General features: G+C 47.3%; 1 protein-coding gene and 2 non-coding genes across 3 annotated transcripts; all 3 read left to right on the forward strand.

Moving 5' to 3' along the window:
- Positions 1-1,326: 1,326 nt before the first annotated feature.
- Positions 1,327-8,859, forward strand: RPL13 (ribosomal protein L13). The gene is made up of 6 exons (XM_048817209.1): positions 1,327-1,420; positions 1,959-2,076; positions 2,615-2,756; positions 4,954-5,127; positions 7,559-7,615; positions 8,657-8,859. Exons 2-6 carry the CDS (start codon positions 1,973-1,975, stop codon positions 8,813-8,815), a joined length of 636 nt encoding a protein of 211 aa, XP_048673166.1. The 5' UTR covers positions 1,327-1,420; positions 1,959-1,972; the 3' UTR covers positions 8,816-8,859.
- Positions 2,344-2,425, forward strand: LOC125620940 (small nucleolar RNA MBII-202). The gene has a single exon (XR_007352364.1). It is a non-coding gene; the product is annotated as a small nucleolar RNA MBII-202 (small nucleolar RNA).
- Positions 4,809-4,894, forward strand: LOC125620941 (small nucleolar RNA MBII-202). Its single transcript, XR_007352365.1, has one exon. It is a non-coding gene; the product is annotated as a small nucleolar RNA MBII-202 (small nucleolar RNA).
- Positions 8,860-16,305: the final 7,446 nt, after the last annotated feature.

Below are 16,305 nucleotides of genomic sequence, written 5' to 3' on the forward strand. Positions count from 1 at the left end.
CGTGTCCTGTGAATGTCTGAAAAATTATCCTCCAAGCACCTGCAGTCCCGAAATGGTGGTGGTATGAGACATATGAGGGCCCCCTCCTTCCTTGCTTGACTTGAATGAGGAACTCCAGTCTGAGAAGAAGCAGCCATTAAAACATGGGGCAACACTGGGTATATGAAGTAGTTTGAGAAGGGGCGGGGATGAACTGTGGAAGCCAAAGCAGGTCTAATGTGCAGGGTCTAGACGTGAGCCCAAACCAAAATAGTGCCACCAGCAAGAGCAGGCAACGGCTGTAAGTCGATAGGAATTATTCATCCATGTATATCTGACCAGGCATATATGCAATTTGGGGATAGATGAAATGCATACATGGGGTAGGAACAGCATAGCTACACTCTGGGCAGCTGTAATTTTATAGTGTCATCATTTTACAGGCATGTATGTGATATAATAAAGTGCAAGTTACCTCTGGTCCAAGGCTATTGGGCAGTCCTGGGCTCAGACCATTAGATCAGGCTGCTCTCTCTAGGTATGCAGGGCTCTGGGGAGGATGCATACACAGGAATGCATTCAGTTCTAGAATCTAAAATAAATAATGTAGGGGAATGGATGTGGCTAAGCAGGCTAGAATACTTCATAGTAGCTTTTAAATTAATTGGATTAATGTTTGTGTTGCACTCCAAAGACGTATCTCACCATGTAAATGCTAAGCATTCTTGCTCGATAATTTTTTTAAGATCATGGACTTGATGTACAACAAACTAAATAAGTACTTGCAGCTGCAAATAGCTTCTGTATCTGCTACACCAACAGGACAGCTCCTGACTGGGATAATCAGTTTCTCAACATAATTATTTTTGAATTGTCATGAGAGTTCAGTCTAGGTTGCGATTGTTCCTCTTTGATGTTTGGGTATCTTATTTAAGAGACTTTGTTTTACTGTGTGGGGTATGGAATTTGAGGGATTAGTGTCCATGGTCTAGAAATTAGGACCAAGGTTTAAAAAAATAAAGTGAATCTTGTACATGGCTGTAAATTGACTGGTCTGTAATTCCCTGGTTGTCTTTGTTCCTTTTTTTAAAGCTAGGAATTGTTTGCCCTTTTCCAGTCCTCTGCGACCTCACCCATCGTCCATGAGCTGTCCTGGATAAGCAATTTCAGCGCTTCCTTGGTACAGCCAGCTGCCTTTCCCTACGCCAGCTGGGGTATCGGCACTCATTGGTTTTTCATACGCGGCCGCTTTAAAACGGGCGCCATCCTTGTAAAGGGCAGCGGGCTTTTGGAGAGATGGGCGCTGAAGCTCGCTGGGCGGGCCTCTCGCCAGCCTTTATTCTAATTGGTCAGTAACTAGTTGAGTTTCCGCTAGGCCTGATATCCCAGCGTGCCCTGCATGACCCCTTCCTTTTCCGGTCGGCCATTTCCCCCTGTGGAGGTGGGTTGGAGCGGAGGCCGGGCCTTGCAGCGTTATCCGCCTGCATCCGCCGCCTGGGCGGCCCGCGGGGCCCGGGCCCTGGGCAGCCGGACGCCGGGGGGCCGCCTGCGGCCTGTCGCATCCTGCGGGGAGGCTGCGGAGGCGGCGGGCAGGTGCCGGGGCTGGGGGCGCAGGGCGGCTCGGCTGCCGCTAAAGCCTAGAGCGGGGCTGGGCCGTGGCCTGGGGGCCGCTCCCCGGCGGACGGGGCCGGGCATTCGCCTCCGTCGTTCCCGGGGTGGCGCCCCGCGGCGGGCTGGGGTTCGTGTTCGGGGGCTGTGCGGTCCGGCCTAGGCGCGCTGGGCGGCAGGGAGCTGGGTCCACCCGCTGTTGCAGTCCGGCCAGCCGGGCCCTCCCTTGCGGTCTCCCTTTCCCGGCTCGTGGGGTGCTGCTGCTGCCCAGGGCTGGGCCCTGACCGGTCTCTACTATTGAGGGCTGCTTTCTGTCTCCCGAGCCTGCAGTGAATTGTAGATGTCATTAAACGTGCTCCTTGTGTCTGCAGGGATATAAGCAATCATGGCACCCAGTCGAAATGGCATGATCTTGAAACCCCATTTCCACAAAGATTGGCAGAGACGAGTTGCCACATGGTTTAACCAGCCTGCTAGGAAGATCCGCAGGTGAGATGCTAAGGACAGCTGGCTGCATGTGTCAGTGAGACCAGTGTCTGGTGAGATGGGGATTTGATTGTGTCTACCTGCCCTGTGACATCAAGATCACTTACTTGGGAATTTTGCCCCCTTGTCTCCTGTGGCACGCTGTGGTGTAGAGAGAGTGATTAAAAGTTACTGTGGTTGTAATCACAGAGGCCAGTAAAACCGTATGAGCCATGGATGCCCTGCATGGCAAATTTAATCCTAATGCCTTTAATTACGTCTACAGTCAAATGATGAAAAGTCTCCGGAATCTCTGCACAACATTGATGATTTGCTTGAACCCTTTTTTATCTGATGACTGTAGTTTATTATGAGATTATGTAGTCTGGCCTTGTTCACATCAGTTACTAGATGGACACATTCCGTGCCTCAGCAAGTTTGATCTACTCTCATGTTTCTCTGTGAGGGACTCTGACTGGGCATTTAAAAGATTGTCAGTGTAGAAGTTATGTATCTTATAGAAAAATCCTTTTTTTGACTTGTGATATTTCTGTTTGCCCAGGAGGAAGGCCCGTCAGGCAAAGGCTCGTCGCATTGCTCCACGCCCAGTGTCAGGGCCAATCCGACCCATTGTGAGGTGTCCCACTGTTAGGTACCACACGAAAGTTCGTGCTGGCAGAGGATTCACCTTAGAAGAGCTGAGAGTGAGTATAACTGGTTGGTTAGCGTCTCAGAGTAGAGTGCGCTCACATGCAACAGATACATTCTATAACTCTGCCCAGTGTTGGGTGGGTGTGGAGTAACGTATCCAGCTGTAATTTGGTGTTTCAACTCAATATTTTTTTTTTCCCCCAACAAGAGCGTGAAATGAACTCCTTGATAGATTCCCCTGTCTTGCGTAGCCTGGTTATTCTGTTGGTAGCTAGTATATGTAAGCAGCTGAGATTGGCTGGCAAATGGATATCTGTCCAAACTGGTTGTGCATGGGGCTGTTTTGGAATTTTGTAGGGGTGTGTCTTCACTAGCAATGTTAAAGCGCTGCCACGGCAGTGCTTTCATATGGCTGTGTAGTCACGATACCAGTGCAGAGAGCTCTCCCCGCACGGTCAAAAAGCACCCCCCCCAAGGGGAGAAGCTCCCAGTGCTGGGAGCACAGCCTACAGTGGCACTTTACAGCGCTGAAACTTGCAGCGCTGTAAGGCGGCAGTGTAGACAAGGCCTAGATAACGCAACGTTATTAGCCGGAGTACAGGATGGTGGTCCCTATAGGTAGGTGTGTAATTGCTGTAGATACAGAAAATGGACAATATGTGTAGGATAAATATGAAATTAGAGAATTAGTTAGCTTAAGTTTAGTTAAGAAAATATATATGTGTTGTAAAGAAAGACCCTGACTAGCAATTAGAAGGAAAGCCTTGAAAATAATAAGTTATAAGGCCAGAAGGAATGAAGTAGGGAGGATGCAGAGGGCTGGACTAGATGACCTCTTGAGGTCCCTTTCAGTTCTGTGATTCTATGTCCGGCTCAAAGAATAACAAATGAGGTAAAAGAAAGCTTCTAAAAAGAAGGCCTCTGACCCCTGGGGATGACTGCAGATGGTTTTAAATAAGACTAAGAGAATCTGTCTTAAAATGAGCCAACATGGCCCTTGCCACCCACACACCAGTGTTAAAGCCTGTGTGAATCCAGGGGCAATGGCAAAGCTGTTGAACAGCAAGTAGAGAAGGAAAGGCCTTGGGAAGAGAGGAATTTGTAAATCTTCATCCATGTAAGACTGGAAATAAGGGTAAACTGTCTGAAATTGGTGTTTAATCGAAGTCAGTATTTGGCAATGTCATCACTTGTTTGTTGAAGAGTATAAAAAAGTTCATTGCTAATACCTGCCTGGCCACTTTAGAGCCGACCAATATGGGTCTAAGCACCCTGGGTTTAGCCTGTTTGTAAGTATCTTGATCAAATGTTTTGTTACTGTTTGGATGTAGTAAATTATTTAGGCATGTTTAGAGCAATTGTATAACTTTGGATTTAATAAAGGACTTTATGGTTACATTAGTGTTTGGTGGTTTCCCATATTCATATTAATTTCAGGTATTCCAATAGTGTGGGAATGAGCCATGTAGGCAGCAGCATACGTCAACACAAGATTGTTTTGAAAATTAAAGGAACATGGTCAACTTGCCAGTTTAACAAAATTCCACGTTTTTAAACCACTTAACTTCAGGAGAGAGGAGGAGGGAGTGTTATGGTGATGCAGCCTTCTGTACAGTCATCTTATGGGACAATAAAATCAAATGTCTACAGGACTGCTCAGCACCAAGAAATAGTTTGCTTCCTTTGGGTCTCTGGTATTTTTTAGAGACTCATGATGTAAGTGATACTTGATAGAGCATTGATTTGAACGTTAGTAGTATGGCCAAATTCATGAGTCAGGTTGGCATATGTGATTTAAATGGCCCAGTCGCTTGTTACAGTTGGAATTTTACATTGCAGTATAATTATATAAGAACACTTGCTTATTTCCATGAGTGAAAGTGGCGTCCCCTATTCTTTTCCCTGAGGCCTCAGATTTTGTGCCCTCCTTTTGCTATTTGAAGGAGTGTTGACCTCAGACTTGAAAGTTACGTAACATGTAAATTTGTGGTAGATTGAGTCTAATCTTTGACTTTTGGAGATGCCTTATCTGTTGCTGTCCATCTCCTGGGCATAGCACAATTCATATTTCTTAATCACTGCTTCTGATGGGCCTTACAGTCAAATGATGACACTTTCTCCGGAATCTCTGTAGTCTCTGTGATGACTATACTTGAACCCTTTTCCAGCTGATGACTGTAGTGGCTTCACTCAGTAGCACAATGGCATAACAGTCACTTGAACATTGGCATGAACTCTCTTGCTTTACAGATGGCTGGCATCCATAAAAGGGTTGCCCGGACTATTGGGATCTCTGTGGATCCCAGACGACGCAACAAGTCTACAGAATCCCTGCAGGCCAACGTGCAGAGACTGAAGGAGTATCGCTCCAAGCTTATCCTCTTCCCAAGGAAGCCCTCTGCACCCAAGAAGGGAGACAGCTCTGTAAGTACATTGGGTCCTGGAAGCTTTCAGAGGCCTTCTCCTGCTCGGTGGCGCTAAGGTTTGGTTATGACTGATCTTCTAATGCAGTGGCTCTCAAACTTTTTTACTGGTGACCCCTTTCAGATAACAAGCCTCTGAGTGCGGTGACCCCCCCTCCCTGCAAATAAATTTAAAACGCTTTTTTATATATTTAACACCATTATAAATGCTGGAGGCAAAGCGGGGTTTGGGGTGGAGGCTGACAGCTTGTGACCAGCCCCATGTAATAACCTTGGGACCCCTCAGGGGGTCACGACCCCAGTTTGAGAACCCCTGCTCTAATGTTCTGGTGTAAAGCGTTGTTTACTTAGATACATCTCCGAATGTAATGTTCCTCTATGGGAGGGTTCTTCCACTGGCAAAGGGTTGATAGAGCAGCCTAGTCTGCCTTCCGTACATCTGATGGAGGGATGAGCTTGGGTGTTGGGCAGGGTATGTGCTATAACTTGTACCAGCTCTGTTGTGCTGGGAGCTGGGCCCGGAATGTGGAGTGTGCAGTGGTGACTTAAAGCTACATTGGGGGGGGGGGCTGCCCTGAATCAAAGCCATGAGAGCTTTAGTAACTCTCACCAAGTCTGACTTTTGCCTAAGCAGTTGAAATTTAGTGTAAATCAGTTAATGTGTATGGGTGGATAATGAGCCACAGTTTCGGGAGTACTTGTCTAGCTATATGTAAATAATTACAAAAGAGCAATGGGAAAAAATGCAGGGACAGAGAGGTTTTGTCAGCTGAGTAACCTACAGAGGTGGTGAGTTGGTCAATTTTAGGGGAGTTCCACCTATCAACCTGTAAATCTTAATACAGAGAAAACACTTGTATCAGCTAAGGTTCTGAAATTAGGTGGATTTCCATGTATTTCTTTGCTCCAGCTATGTAGGCTCCGTGCTTCCAATAAGGAGGTATATGTCGTGAAATGAAAGAGTTGAAGAAGGGGATTTCTAGGCAACATCCATAGGCTCTATGTGCTCTAGGCTTTTTACCTGTATTTAAACATGCTTCCTGCTTAAACTTTCCTAACATGGCATGGCCTGCCAGCAGGAATTGGGTCAAAGTGTGTTAAAACTCTTTCAAACTGGTCAATTAGCTTTTCTGTGACCGCATTCATACTGGCTGGCTAAACTATATAAAATGTGGCTTTATTGGAACTTTTTATCAGTTTAACATATTCCCTAAGCCCACTGTAGAGAATCCTGGAAAATGTCTCTTTAAACCTGGTTTGGGACTGCTGGCGATGTGGATGTGAAGAAGCTGAAGTAGAAACTACTTTATATGCAGACCAAAGGTTTTCCCCTTTCTCCAGCAAGGGCTTCTGTAACAAGGGTTTCCGTGGGGGCAATTTGTGCAAACTTTCCTGGAGTGTCATGGGAATATCACTGATAACTGGTGCAACTAGAACCTAAAATAGTATAGTCCCTTGTGTTCATATCCTAGACGGGTTAGCAAGGCAGATTTAGTTGTGAATGTTTAGCACCAGCACAGCTTTAAAATGGTACAATGAATTTGAAATATAGCCAGTTTCAGCGTGAAATAAAAATCGTTAAATTGTTAATTTTTTTGCCTTCTGTTGCCGCATTTCAAAATGTTTCTTTTCCCTGTTATTTTGCATGAGAGCCAGACAAATAGGGGAAGCTGAATGCTTTTTGAATATACAAAATAAACTGCAAAGTAACTTTTCTCTGTTGAGTATGGGAGCCAGAGACTTTACTGGAAACAACAGTAAACTTGACATTTTGTCAGGTTGGTGTAACTTTTTTAGAGTAGGTGTTGTGCCCTTGAACCAGAGCTTTACATTCTTTGTTCCTATTTTTGGTGGGGCCAGGAAAGGCAATTTGGTGGTGGAGTAATGATGATGGATCAGCATCTTGTCAAGCCCTCAGGATGACTTTGCTTCCTTCCACCTCTGTTAACTGAGTATCCTTAACAGGTCACATTCCCCAGTGCAACTGCAAATACTGGGTTCAGCTTGGTTCAGTCTTAAAAACAGGTCTGCTTTAGGCTGGCCCCTTCACAATGCTAGCACGCCCTCTGTTGGAGTGGGAATTAGCACACTTCTCCACGTGTGTGTTTCCAAGTCTCTCCAGGGTGTGTTTCCAAGTCTCTCCATGTGGGAATGTAGGGCCCTCTCTTCAGTCTGAAATATGGGGCAGAATTCCTGAGCTCCAAACCATGGAACTTTTCCTGTTGAACATGTATTGCTAGATTCTCCAGTCACATCGCAGTGCTGGGGCCTGGCATGCAGGTCTAGTTTTTAGTTAAGATATGAAACTGAAGAGCTTATGTGTTGCTCCAGAAGGTACGTTCCCTAACCCAGACAGCTCCCACAGGCCTGCCACCAAGGGAGCCAGCTTGTCTTGCTGAACTCAGTAATCACTTGTGTCCTCTGTTACACAGCCAGAAGAACTCAAGATGGCAACTCAGCTCTCTGGACCTGTTATGCCAATCAGGAACGTAAGTGAACCTGCAAATCATGCGCTTTGTTTGATTGTTCCAAAGTTAGATACTACTGTGATGTATCTCTAAATACTAGAGAGAACTGACTCAACAAATGGGTTTTTTTCAGTGCTGCATTGTGACACTGCAGTTAAGTTTTGCTGTCTGTAGACTGCAGCAGTTACCTTGAGACAAAAGAACAAGAGCCTGTTAAAATTGATCTCATATTTCTCGTCGTAAAATACTGGGTTTTTTTCTTTTTTTTAAATCTCAGTATTTTACTGTGAGACTGTAACTTTAGCAGGGTCTCCGGATTTTTTTGCCACTGCGTAATGAGATGCACAGAGCTGGCTGCTGTAAGCTGCACTAAAGTTTTGCCAGTGTAAAAAAACTGAAAATCTGAGTCTTTTAACCAACTGTTGGTTAAATTGGAGCTCCTTTGAGGGGGCCGAAGGGCAAGTTCACGGGCTTGAAGTAGTGGCGTGTTTTGTCTGGGGGTAGACTAATGGATGCAGTTTCAGCTCTGAGAATTTGTTCTGAAATTGAGGGTTCTGCCTGAAGCAACTCAGAAATGAGGATGGAAGAGTTAGCAGCTGTCTGTGCACAGCCCTGTGCTTTGGTAATCTAGTCTTCAGTGACCCAGGGCTGGTAGCTCTTTACTAAGTATAAGATGACAAGCTGTGGGTTCACTGGAGTTGGTTCTAGAACAATTGCTGCTTTGAAGGGTTATATTTGATGCTTGGTGGTGGTAATCCATGAATGAGTGTAAACGGACAGCGAGGTAAATATCCATCTACCCTGAGGTGGTTATTCCTGGAGTTTCTTCCCTCGCCTCATCAGTGGTGTGAGCTGACAAATACAGAAGCTGAAAAAAATGAGGCTCCTGATTGAATAGTGTTGCAGGCATGGCCTCTTGCTTTGATAAAGCATCCCTGCCAGTGATGGTGTCCTGTTGCTAGTAGAAATCTTTACCAAAAAGTAACTCATCTAAACGTTGAATAGACCAGAGGATTCCAGAGAAGATAGTTACACATTCTGTCTATCTCTTGTTTCTGCTAGGTTTACAAAAAGGAAAAGGCCCGTGTTATCTCTGAGGATGAGAAGAACTTCAAAGCCTTTGCCAGCCTGCGTATGGCCCGTGCAAATGCCCGTCTCTTTGGAATCCGAGCTAAACGAGCCAAGGAAGCTGCAGAGCAGGATGTGGAGAAGAAGAAATGAACTGTTCTCCCTCGAACTGTCAATAAAAGAGTGTAGAAATGTAACCTGGTGTGGTGTCTTCTTAGACCAGATGCAAAGGGATCCGGAATAAAGGAAGGTGATACTTTTGACATGAAGCCTATACTTATCAGTGTTAGTTTGTTCAGCTACATTCTAGATGTGTGTTGTATAAAAATAAGTTGAACTGCAGTCTCAGCTGGCTCCATAGCTTCTGGGAGGCCCCAAAGTACTACCCAGTCTGTTGAATTTGGAACAAAGAAACAACAAGAGAAATGGATCCCTCCCGCCCCCCAATCAATTACAAACTTACTTTTTACCTGCTCGACGTAATAGCTGTTTTGTTACTTGCTTGTTCCGTGCTTGCTTGGACTCACATATATTTGAGCTTGACTCTTTAAACAACACACACTAATTTTCCCCTCTGTATAAGAATGAGCAGGACATACAGGGACCAGTTAATCTTACCTGCACTGGTGTGTTGTGTGCTAAATGTGCACTGTGAAGCAAAATCCATTCCAGAGCTCTGCTGCCCTGACCCAGCCAGCCCTTCATCTCCGAGCATGGAGAAAATGCAGCAGCTCTAGCATAATGCTGTGTGCTGCATCTGGTAGAAGCAGATAACTCCTCTCACAACTAGATCTTGTTTGTCCTCTCTAAGCAATAACTTGTCTTTCACAGCTAATACTTTTCTCTTCTGGTGTGGGGGGTTGCCTAACTTCCTGCCCCAAACAGTACATGAGGCTTTTCTATGAAAGAGGTGGAACCCTGGGATATTTCTTGCCCTCCTAGCCCCCATATTTCACATGGTTTGGTGTTGGGGAGAAGAGCAAGTCCAGCCTTTCCTAAAGGGAAAAAGCCGTGATTTTAAGGTATTGGAACTGAATAGCTAAACGCCTTCTCTGAAAGAGTTGTCAGTATTTCACTGTGTGAATGAGCTGCCATCTCACTGCTGCATCCCATTGCGAAAAGGACAGTGCTAAGTAGTTAATAGAGGAGAGAAGCTGGAATCTTATCCCTTCAAAAACTTGTAAAGCTTCTGCGGGGTTTGGAGGGTTATTTGTACAGTGCCAAAGAGGTGCACGGTACCATAGAGTTCTGTAAGAAACAATTTCCTACTTTTCCTTGCAATTGAGATTAATGGGCCACATGAACGAATGAAGAGAAGTGGTTTTGGGGAGAGTCCATTCCTCATTCACTCGGATTTTAATGTGATTTGTTCTATTAGTGGCTCTCCTGAGTGGGTCCGATTTAATGCTTCTGAACATACTGTGGCCTTGTCTGTACTATGCGGTTTTGTTGACAAAAGTCAGCAGAAATGCTTCTCCCACTGATGTAACTCCTGTGCTATGCCAACATCATAAAACCACCTCAACAAGAGGCATAGGGCTTATGCCTGTGTAGTTAGTGATGCACTGTCTGTGTGGACACAGTTTCTTACATCAGCTGTTGGCTGATATTCTTGTCAATTTCGCTCTGCTGGAGCTGTGAAATTGACAAGAAAGCCAGCTTCCCAGCTGGGCTACTGCCCAGTCTCTGCTCCAAGCTGGGCTTCCACCCAGGTTCCAGGCTTTGGGCTGCCACCCAGGCTCTCCACTCCCTCCTTGGAGCCCTGCTGCGCCATGGGGTCCCAGCTCCCTGCCTGGAGCACAGTAGCCAACTGGACTCCGAACATGGATCTCCCCACCAGAGGCAAGACAGCCTAGCCAGCTCCCTCCCTGCTCCTGGCTGAGGAGCTTCACACTGCTCTCTTTAGCTTTTGGAAGCACCACCAACAAAAGCAAGCTAGTGTGAATATCGGCCACCGCATTAATTCCTGCGCTGGCTGTAAGTCGACCTAGCGTAGGTCAACTTATCTTTGTAGTGTAGACATAGCCTGTGTTATAGAAAGAAACAAAAGGTGCTTTGAGAAGACAAGTGACTTGTATATGCACAGGGAACAAGAATCCACCACTGAAAATGCAACCAACCCTGGGATGCATATATGTCCTGGGATGGAATATGTCAACTATCTAACTGCTCCTGACGGGCAGGCTGTGACTATCCTCACCAACAGAATATGCAGGCAAGACTTAAGCAGTAATTACCCAGATTGGAAAGTGGCCAAGACATAAGCTATAAAAACTCTGGTACATAGACAGGTTTCAGAGGAACAGCCGTGTTAGTCTGTATTCGCAAAAAGAAAAGGAGTACTTGTACATAGACATTTATTAAACAGACTTCTAAGAAATTGTACATTGTCTCCTGCAGTCATGGTGGGAGGTGCTCATCTCGTGTTATAAGCGTTCTGTCAAGCCTAGTGACAGCTTTCAGTGTATATGGGGGTTTAACAGGTCTGGTTTTAAATATTTGTTACTTTATCCATAAAAGTAGGAAAATGAAGGGGCATCTTAGAGTGCAGTTTCTTTCAAAGGGCAAGGTGCAGTTACTCACTGTTGCCACTTGGCGGAGCAAAAACCTCAGTTTAGATTTTCCACTATTACCATTTTTAAAGGTTGCTGTCCTTTAATAGCCCGACTTGATTATGTAAAGAGTTGTCACTTTGGATGGGCTAGCACCAGCAGGAGAGTGAATTTGTGTGGGGGGGTGGAGGGTGAGAAAACCTGGATTTGTGCTGGAAATGGCCCACCTGTTGATCACTTTAGATAAGCTATTACCAGCAGGACAGTGGGGTGGGAGGAGGTATTGTTTCATATTCTCTGTGTATATATAAAGTCTGCTGCAGTTTCCACGGTATGCATCTGATGAAGTGAGCTGTAGCTCACGAAAGCTCATGCTCAAATAAATTGGTTAGTCTCTAAGGTGCCACAAGTACTCCTTTTCTTTTTTCAATAGATGGTGAGGCTTGTGTTGGTGTGTGTGGCTAATCCTCCACTCAATCTCCACCAGTTTGCTGTGCGCCAGGCTGGCTTGTGCTCTCCACCCCAGAGGTGGCTGCATTGCAAGATTTGATATTTTGAATGTTAAAGTGCAGTTGGGTTGGGTGATGGGCAGTCTGATCAGTGAGGCTGCCTCTCAGGGCTTGTATTCTGTGAAACAGTGCTGGAGGCTGAATGGTTTGCAATCCCTTCAGAAACCAGCAGGTGTCACAAGCAGTTTTCATTAAAGAACTGAAATTCTATCTGGTCCACCTGATGATCACTTTAGATAAGCTATTACCAGCAGGACAGTGGGGTGGGAGGAGGTATTGTTTCATATTCTCTGTGTATATATAAAGTCTGCTGCAGTTTCCACGGTATGCATCTGATGAAGTGAGCTGTAGCTCACGAAAGCTCATGCTCAAATAAATTGGTTAGTCTCTAAGGTGCCACAAGTACTCCTTTTCTTTTTGCGAATACAGACTAACACGGCTGTTACTCTGAAACCTATCTGGTCCATGTGAATGAGCATTTTAAGAGAGACTTCCCGAGTCTTGTCAGTTACTGACTCTGCTGTCCTGCTCTATCCTGACCCTCTGGCCACCTGCTCTGAGCCAGATGGTCAGGGCATGCCTGGAGTCTTTTATGGAGATTGTTCCTGTGTGGTCTGTGAAGCAGAGCTAGACAATTACGATTGTGTGGCGCTCTCAGCTCGGCAAGGGTGCCTCTGAATAAGGCGGGTTCATCTTTTTGGCTGAAGGAACATTAATGTGCCTGCTTCCGTGCAAATCTGGGATGAGCAGCTGCTGTCTTGTTTTCGTTCAAGGCAACCTTCCAGTATGAATAGAACTGCAAAGAATGTGAGGGCTTTATAGCCCTTCACAAATGGGCCCTGACTCAGCCTGGCAGGAGGCAGGTGGGGGAAAGTGGGGCCAAGAAGGTAAGAAACGCCAAAGCTCTCGAAGCATGTCAGCAGCGGTGTTGACAGTAGAACCAAGGTGGAGAGCCCCCTTCATATGCCTTATTCAACCATCTTCCCCTGTGCTTGGGCGGCTGCTTAGGCCCTGTGGCAGGGGAGGCAGTACCACGGGCCACTCTGCTGTATCCCCCCGGGTAGCCGAGCAAAGGCAGGGTGGTGGGGATGGGGTCTGTGATGGGGCTGCCTATGGGAGCCAGCTGAGGTCACTCAATCAGGGTGAAGTGCAAACAGAATGGGGCAGACAAACCCCAAATGCTGGTCGATATTCCAGTACTTGGATTTGCCCAGCCAGCCCAAACCAGCTTCTACAGCCCCTCCCTGGCTACGCAGCCGTCCAAACAACGCAGTGCCCTTAAAGTGCCCAGCCGCAGGCCTCCATCCAGACACACACGTCAAACATAGGATGATAGTCTAAAAAATCTTATTTCATCATAAAAAAGAAAAGGTCCTTCTGACCCCAAAGGACCAAGCCCCAGACCCAGGTCAAATAATAACTTAGATGTTACCACAAGTACACGCTTATCGTCAATTCTTATGAACTAAACTAAAATTTATTAAAAGAGAAAGAGAGAGTGTTGGTTAAAAGATCAATATACAGACAGACTTGAATTCAGTTCTTGAGGTTCAGATACACAGCAGAGATAAGCTTGTAGTCGCCAAAAGGCCTTTTAGAAATAGCCCATAGGTTATAGTCCAATGTCCATATTCAGGGTGACTCCAGTCAGCGACTGGGGATCTCAATCCTATGGCTTAGGGTTTCCCTTCTTGAAACCCAAAGCAGATCTGAGGTGAAGAAGGATCGTGTCCCAAGGTTTTTATACATTTCCTGCAGCCTTTTGGCCTGAGAAAACAATAGGCTTAACTTTCCTTCTTCCAAACATCCTGGCCATTAGCAGAGGGTAATCTGTCCGTTAAACAGTTCAGATACCGGTTTTCACAACCGTCAAAGATACATAGACAATAATACTATTTCACTCAAGTATCTTTCTGTGACGAAGCGGGACTGTTCTTAATGTTTCCTCTGAATACTGTAGGGGTGCCTCAGTTTCCCCTGTGCATTTCTTAAGTCTCTAGGTGGTGGGATAAGCTGCGTGATTGTTGCAGAGCTCTAGAGGGCAGGTGTGTGTAGGGGTCTGGACACAGAGAATGGCTGACACCCTGTCTCCTGGCAACTGGTGGCCTGGACCCTTCCCCCCTGCAAGGTGAGAGCTAAACGGTTGGAGAACAAAGGAATCAGGTGACCTCCTGGCCCTGGGGGAAAGGGACAAAGCCCAGAGGAGGAGGGGCGGGAAAGAGTTTCAGTTTGGGGCTGGCTGGGGACGTGGAGTGAAGTGCAGACATGGTTGTCTGGCTCACTGCCCCCCAAAATGGACCCGCCTGAGGGGTCCTGGTCTCTGTACCTACAAGCTCTGTTTTAGACCATGTTCCTGTCGTCTAATAAACCTCTGTTTTACAGGTGGCTGAGAATCACGTCTGACTGCGGAGTTGGGGTGCAGGACCCTCTGGCTTCCCCAGGACCCCGCCTGGGTGCACGGAGGGGCAGAGGATGCTGAATGCTCCGAAGTCAGACCCAGGAAGGTGGAAGCTGTGTGAGCTTCTTGCCCTGCAGACAGTCTGCTCCCAGAGAAGAGACTCCCCCAGAGTCCTGACTGGCTTCGTAGGAAGCAGTTGCAGAGCATTGCCCAGGGCCTCTGTGACACTTCCTAAATGTTAATATTCCTTTTTTGATCTTTGAATCAAAGCTATAGCCATAGACAAGACTTGTTTGCTTACAACACACGACCTGAGCAAACATCTCCCCTTCTATCTCTAACAATGCAGACTTGCATTTCAAAGCTCTATTCCTTTACAGATCTTCCTAACCAGTCTCTAAAGTATGACCATGGGTCAGGTCAGTCTGTGAGTTAATTAACCCTTTCTGGCCCTGTCTGCTTTGAATGAGATGTTCTATTACACCCAGAATGTCACAGGGCCTCGGCTCCATCCACCCCCCTTCAGCCAAGCAAGGCTGCTGCGATGGTGGGGCGGAGGGAAGAGGCTGGGGACGTTCTGCGTTTGAAGACCAAACCTTTGCCCTGGTGGTGATCCACTTTGGCTCCCAGAGCGATGTCACCAGTGGTCCTGTGGCCCCGAAGGAGTTGTCACTGGGGCACTGCAGGCGGGAGGTCATGGGCTGGAAGCTCTTGCTGTGGGCTTATGCAGCCTTGTCACACGACACTTGCTGGCAGGCTGAAATAGGAACAAGCTGCCTACCCAGAAAGGGGGGAGTTGGGGATGTCGGGACCGGGGCTTTCTGCAGGGAGCTCCATGGCGGACAGGACCCAATCACCCATGTCACTTAGGCAGGGAAGCCGGAGCAACTGGGTCCAGCGCCATGGGCAAGGCTGCAGCTGGGCTGCCAGAAAATACCATTTGCACTTCCCAGTCTCTGTACATGACAGGAAATTAATTGAAGCTTTTCAGCTGTTGCTAACTGTGTGTTCTGCTTTTCAGGAGGCACTTGGCTTGCTGTCATGTACTATCTGATTAGCTGGCTTCAGAGTCTCCGGATTGTCAATCTGGGCTTCAGGAAACTGATTTGAAGAGGAAACTGTCGCCTGGTGCAGCAAGCGCTCCCTGCTTCCCCCGTGATACGTGGGAGGTGTGTGGTCTGGCCTGGATGGCCTCCCACACCTTCCACGCTGCAACTACGGGCCTGGCTAACTCAGCCAAGTCACACCAGGGCAGGTTTGAAATCGACGCGCCCTCCTGCGAGTGCTTGTGTGGTCACCGTCCCCTTCCCCTTCTGGTATCTGGGCTCTTGGTTTCCTCTCCCCGCAGGCAGGGTTTACATTTCGTTGCCCTGACTCTCCCATTCTGCCCAGCTGCCTGCACTGCTCTCCCCTCCCCAGTCCCTGGGCAGTTTGGTTCTTTCCTCTGCTTTTTGTTGCCACCTTGGAAGCACAGAGTGGAGCTTTGGTGCAGATCCTCAAAGACCTTTTGACTCCTAACTGCCACTGAAATGAATGGGAGTTTGGTACTTAGAGGATCTGGGTCTTTGTACCTAGACTAGCTAGTCCAAAAAACCCTCTGGAAATCCTCTGAGTGTCCTGGGCTGGGCTGCATCCAGTGGCAAGTCCCTGCTTGGAGACACATGAGATCAACAGAGATCTGGGCACTGCTGGGAACACCCTGCAGATGCCTCGTGCTCTTTGCACAGCAGCTGGGGGACTGGCCCTGCTGGCAGACAAGTGTTCATAAGACTTAGCTCTGTCCCCGTCCCCCCTGCCCAGCCTGTGTTCCAGTCCCTTGCAGACTGGGATCTAGCCCTGGCAGGGCTCTCCCTGCCGGTTTGAATGTGGGTCCCTGGAAATGGAGCCAGGAAGTGTCCCACTTGTGGGAACAGAGCCCGTGGATGTGACTCAGGGGGTAACGTGCAGCTGCAGGTGGCAAGTGCAGCTTTGGGCAGCCTTGTTCCAAGCCCTGGGCACCACCCTGAATTTTGGGGAATTTGCCCTGCCATAAATTCAACATTTTGCTGCAGAAAAAAGTCTTTCCAAGCCCAGACGTCCTGCTCCCCTATGCAGAGTGTGCTAGGCTGAGCAGGCTATGACAGTACTCTGCCTTCCTGGGCACCCCTCAAGATGGGACTCTGCTCCCAAGAAGGCATTTTCCCT

This window comes from Caretta caretta, chromosome 12 (genome assembly GCF_965140235.1).
Source record: "Caretta caretta isolate rCarCar2 chromosome 12, rCarCar1.hap1, whole genome shotgun sequence".
Lineage (NCBI taxonomy): Eukaryota > Metazoa > Chordata > Testudines > Cheloniidae > Caretta > Caretta caretta.

Bases quoted from the DNA above. Each gene is read 5' to 3' on its own strand.
- RPL13 (XM_048817209.1), top strand. From the start codon at position 1,973: ATGGCACCCAGTCGAAATGGCATGATCTTGAAACCCCATTTCCACAAA. The intron at 2,077-2,614 runs GTGAGATGCTAA...CTGTTTGCCCAG, and splicing joins CCTGCTAGGAAGATCCGCAG to GAGGAAGGCCCGTCAGGCAA. The intron at 2,757-4,953 runs GTGAGTATAACT...CTTGCTTTACAG, and splicing joins TCACCTTAGAAGAGCTGAGA to ATGGCTGGCATCCATAAAAG.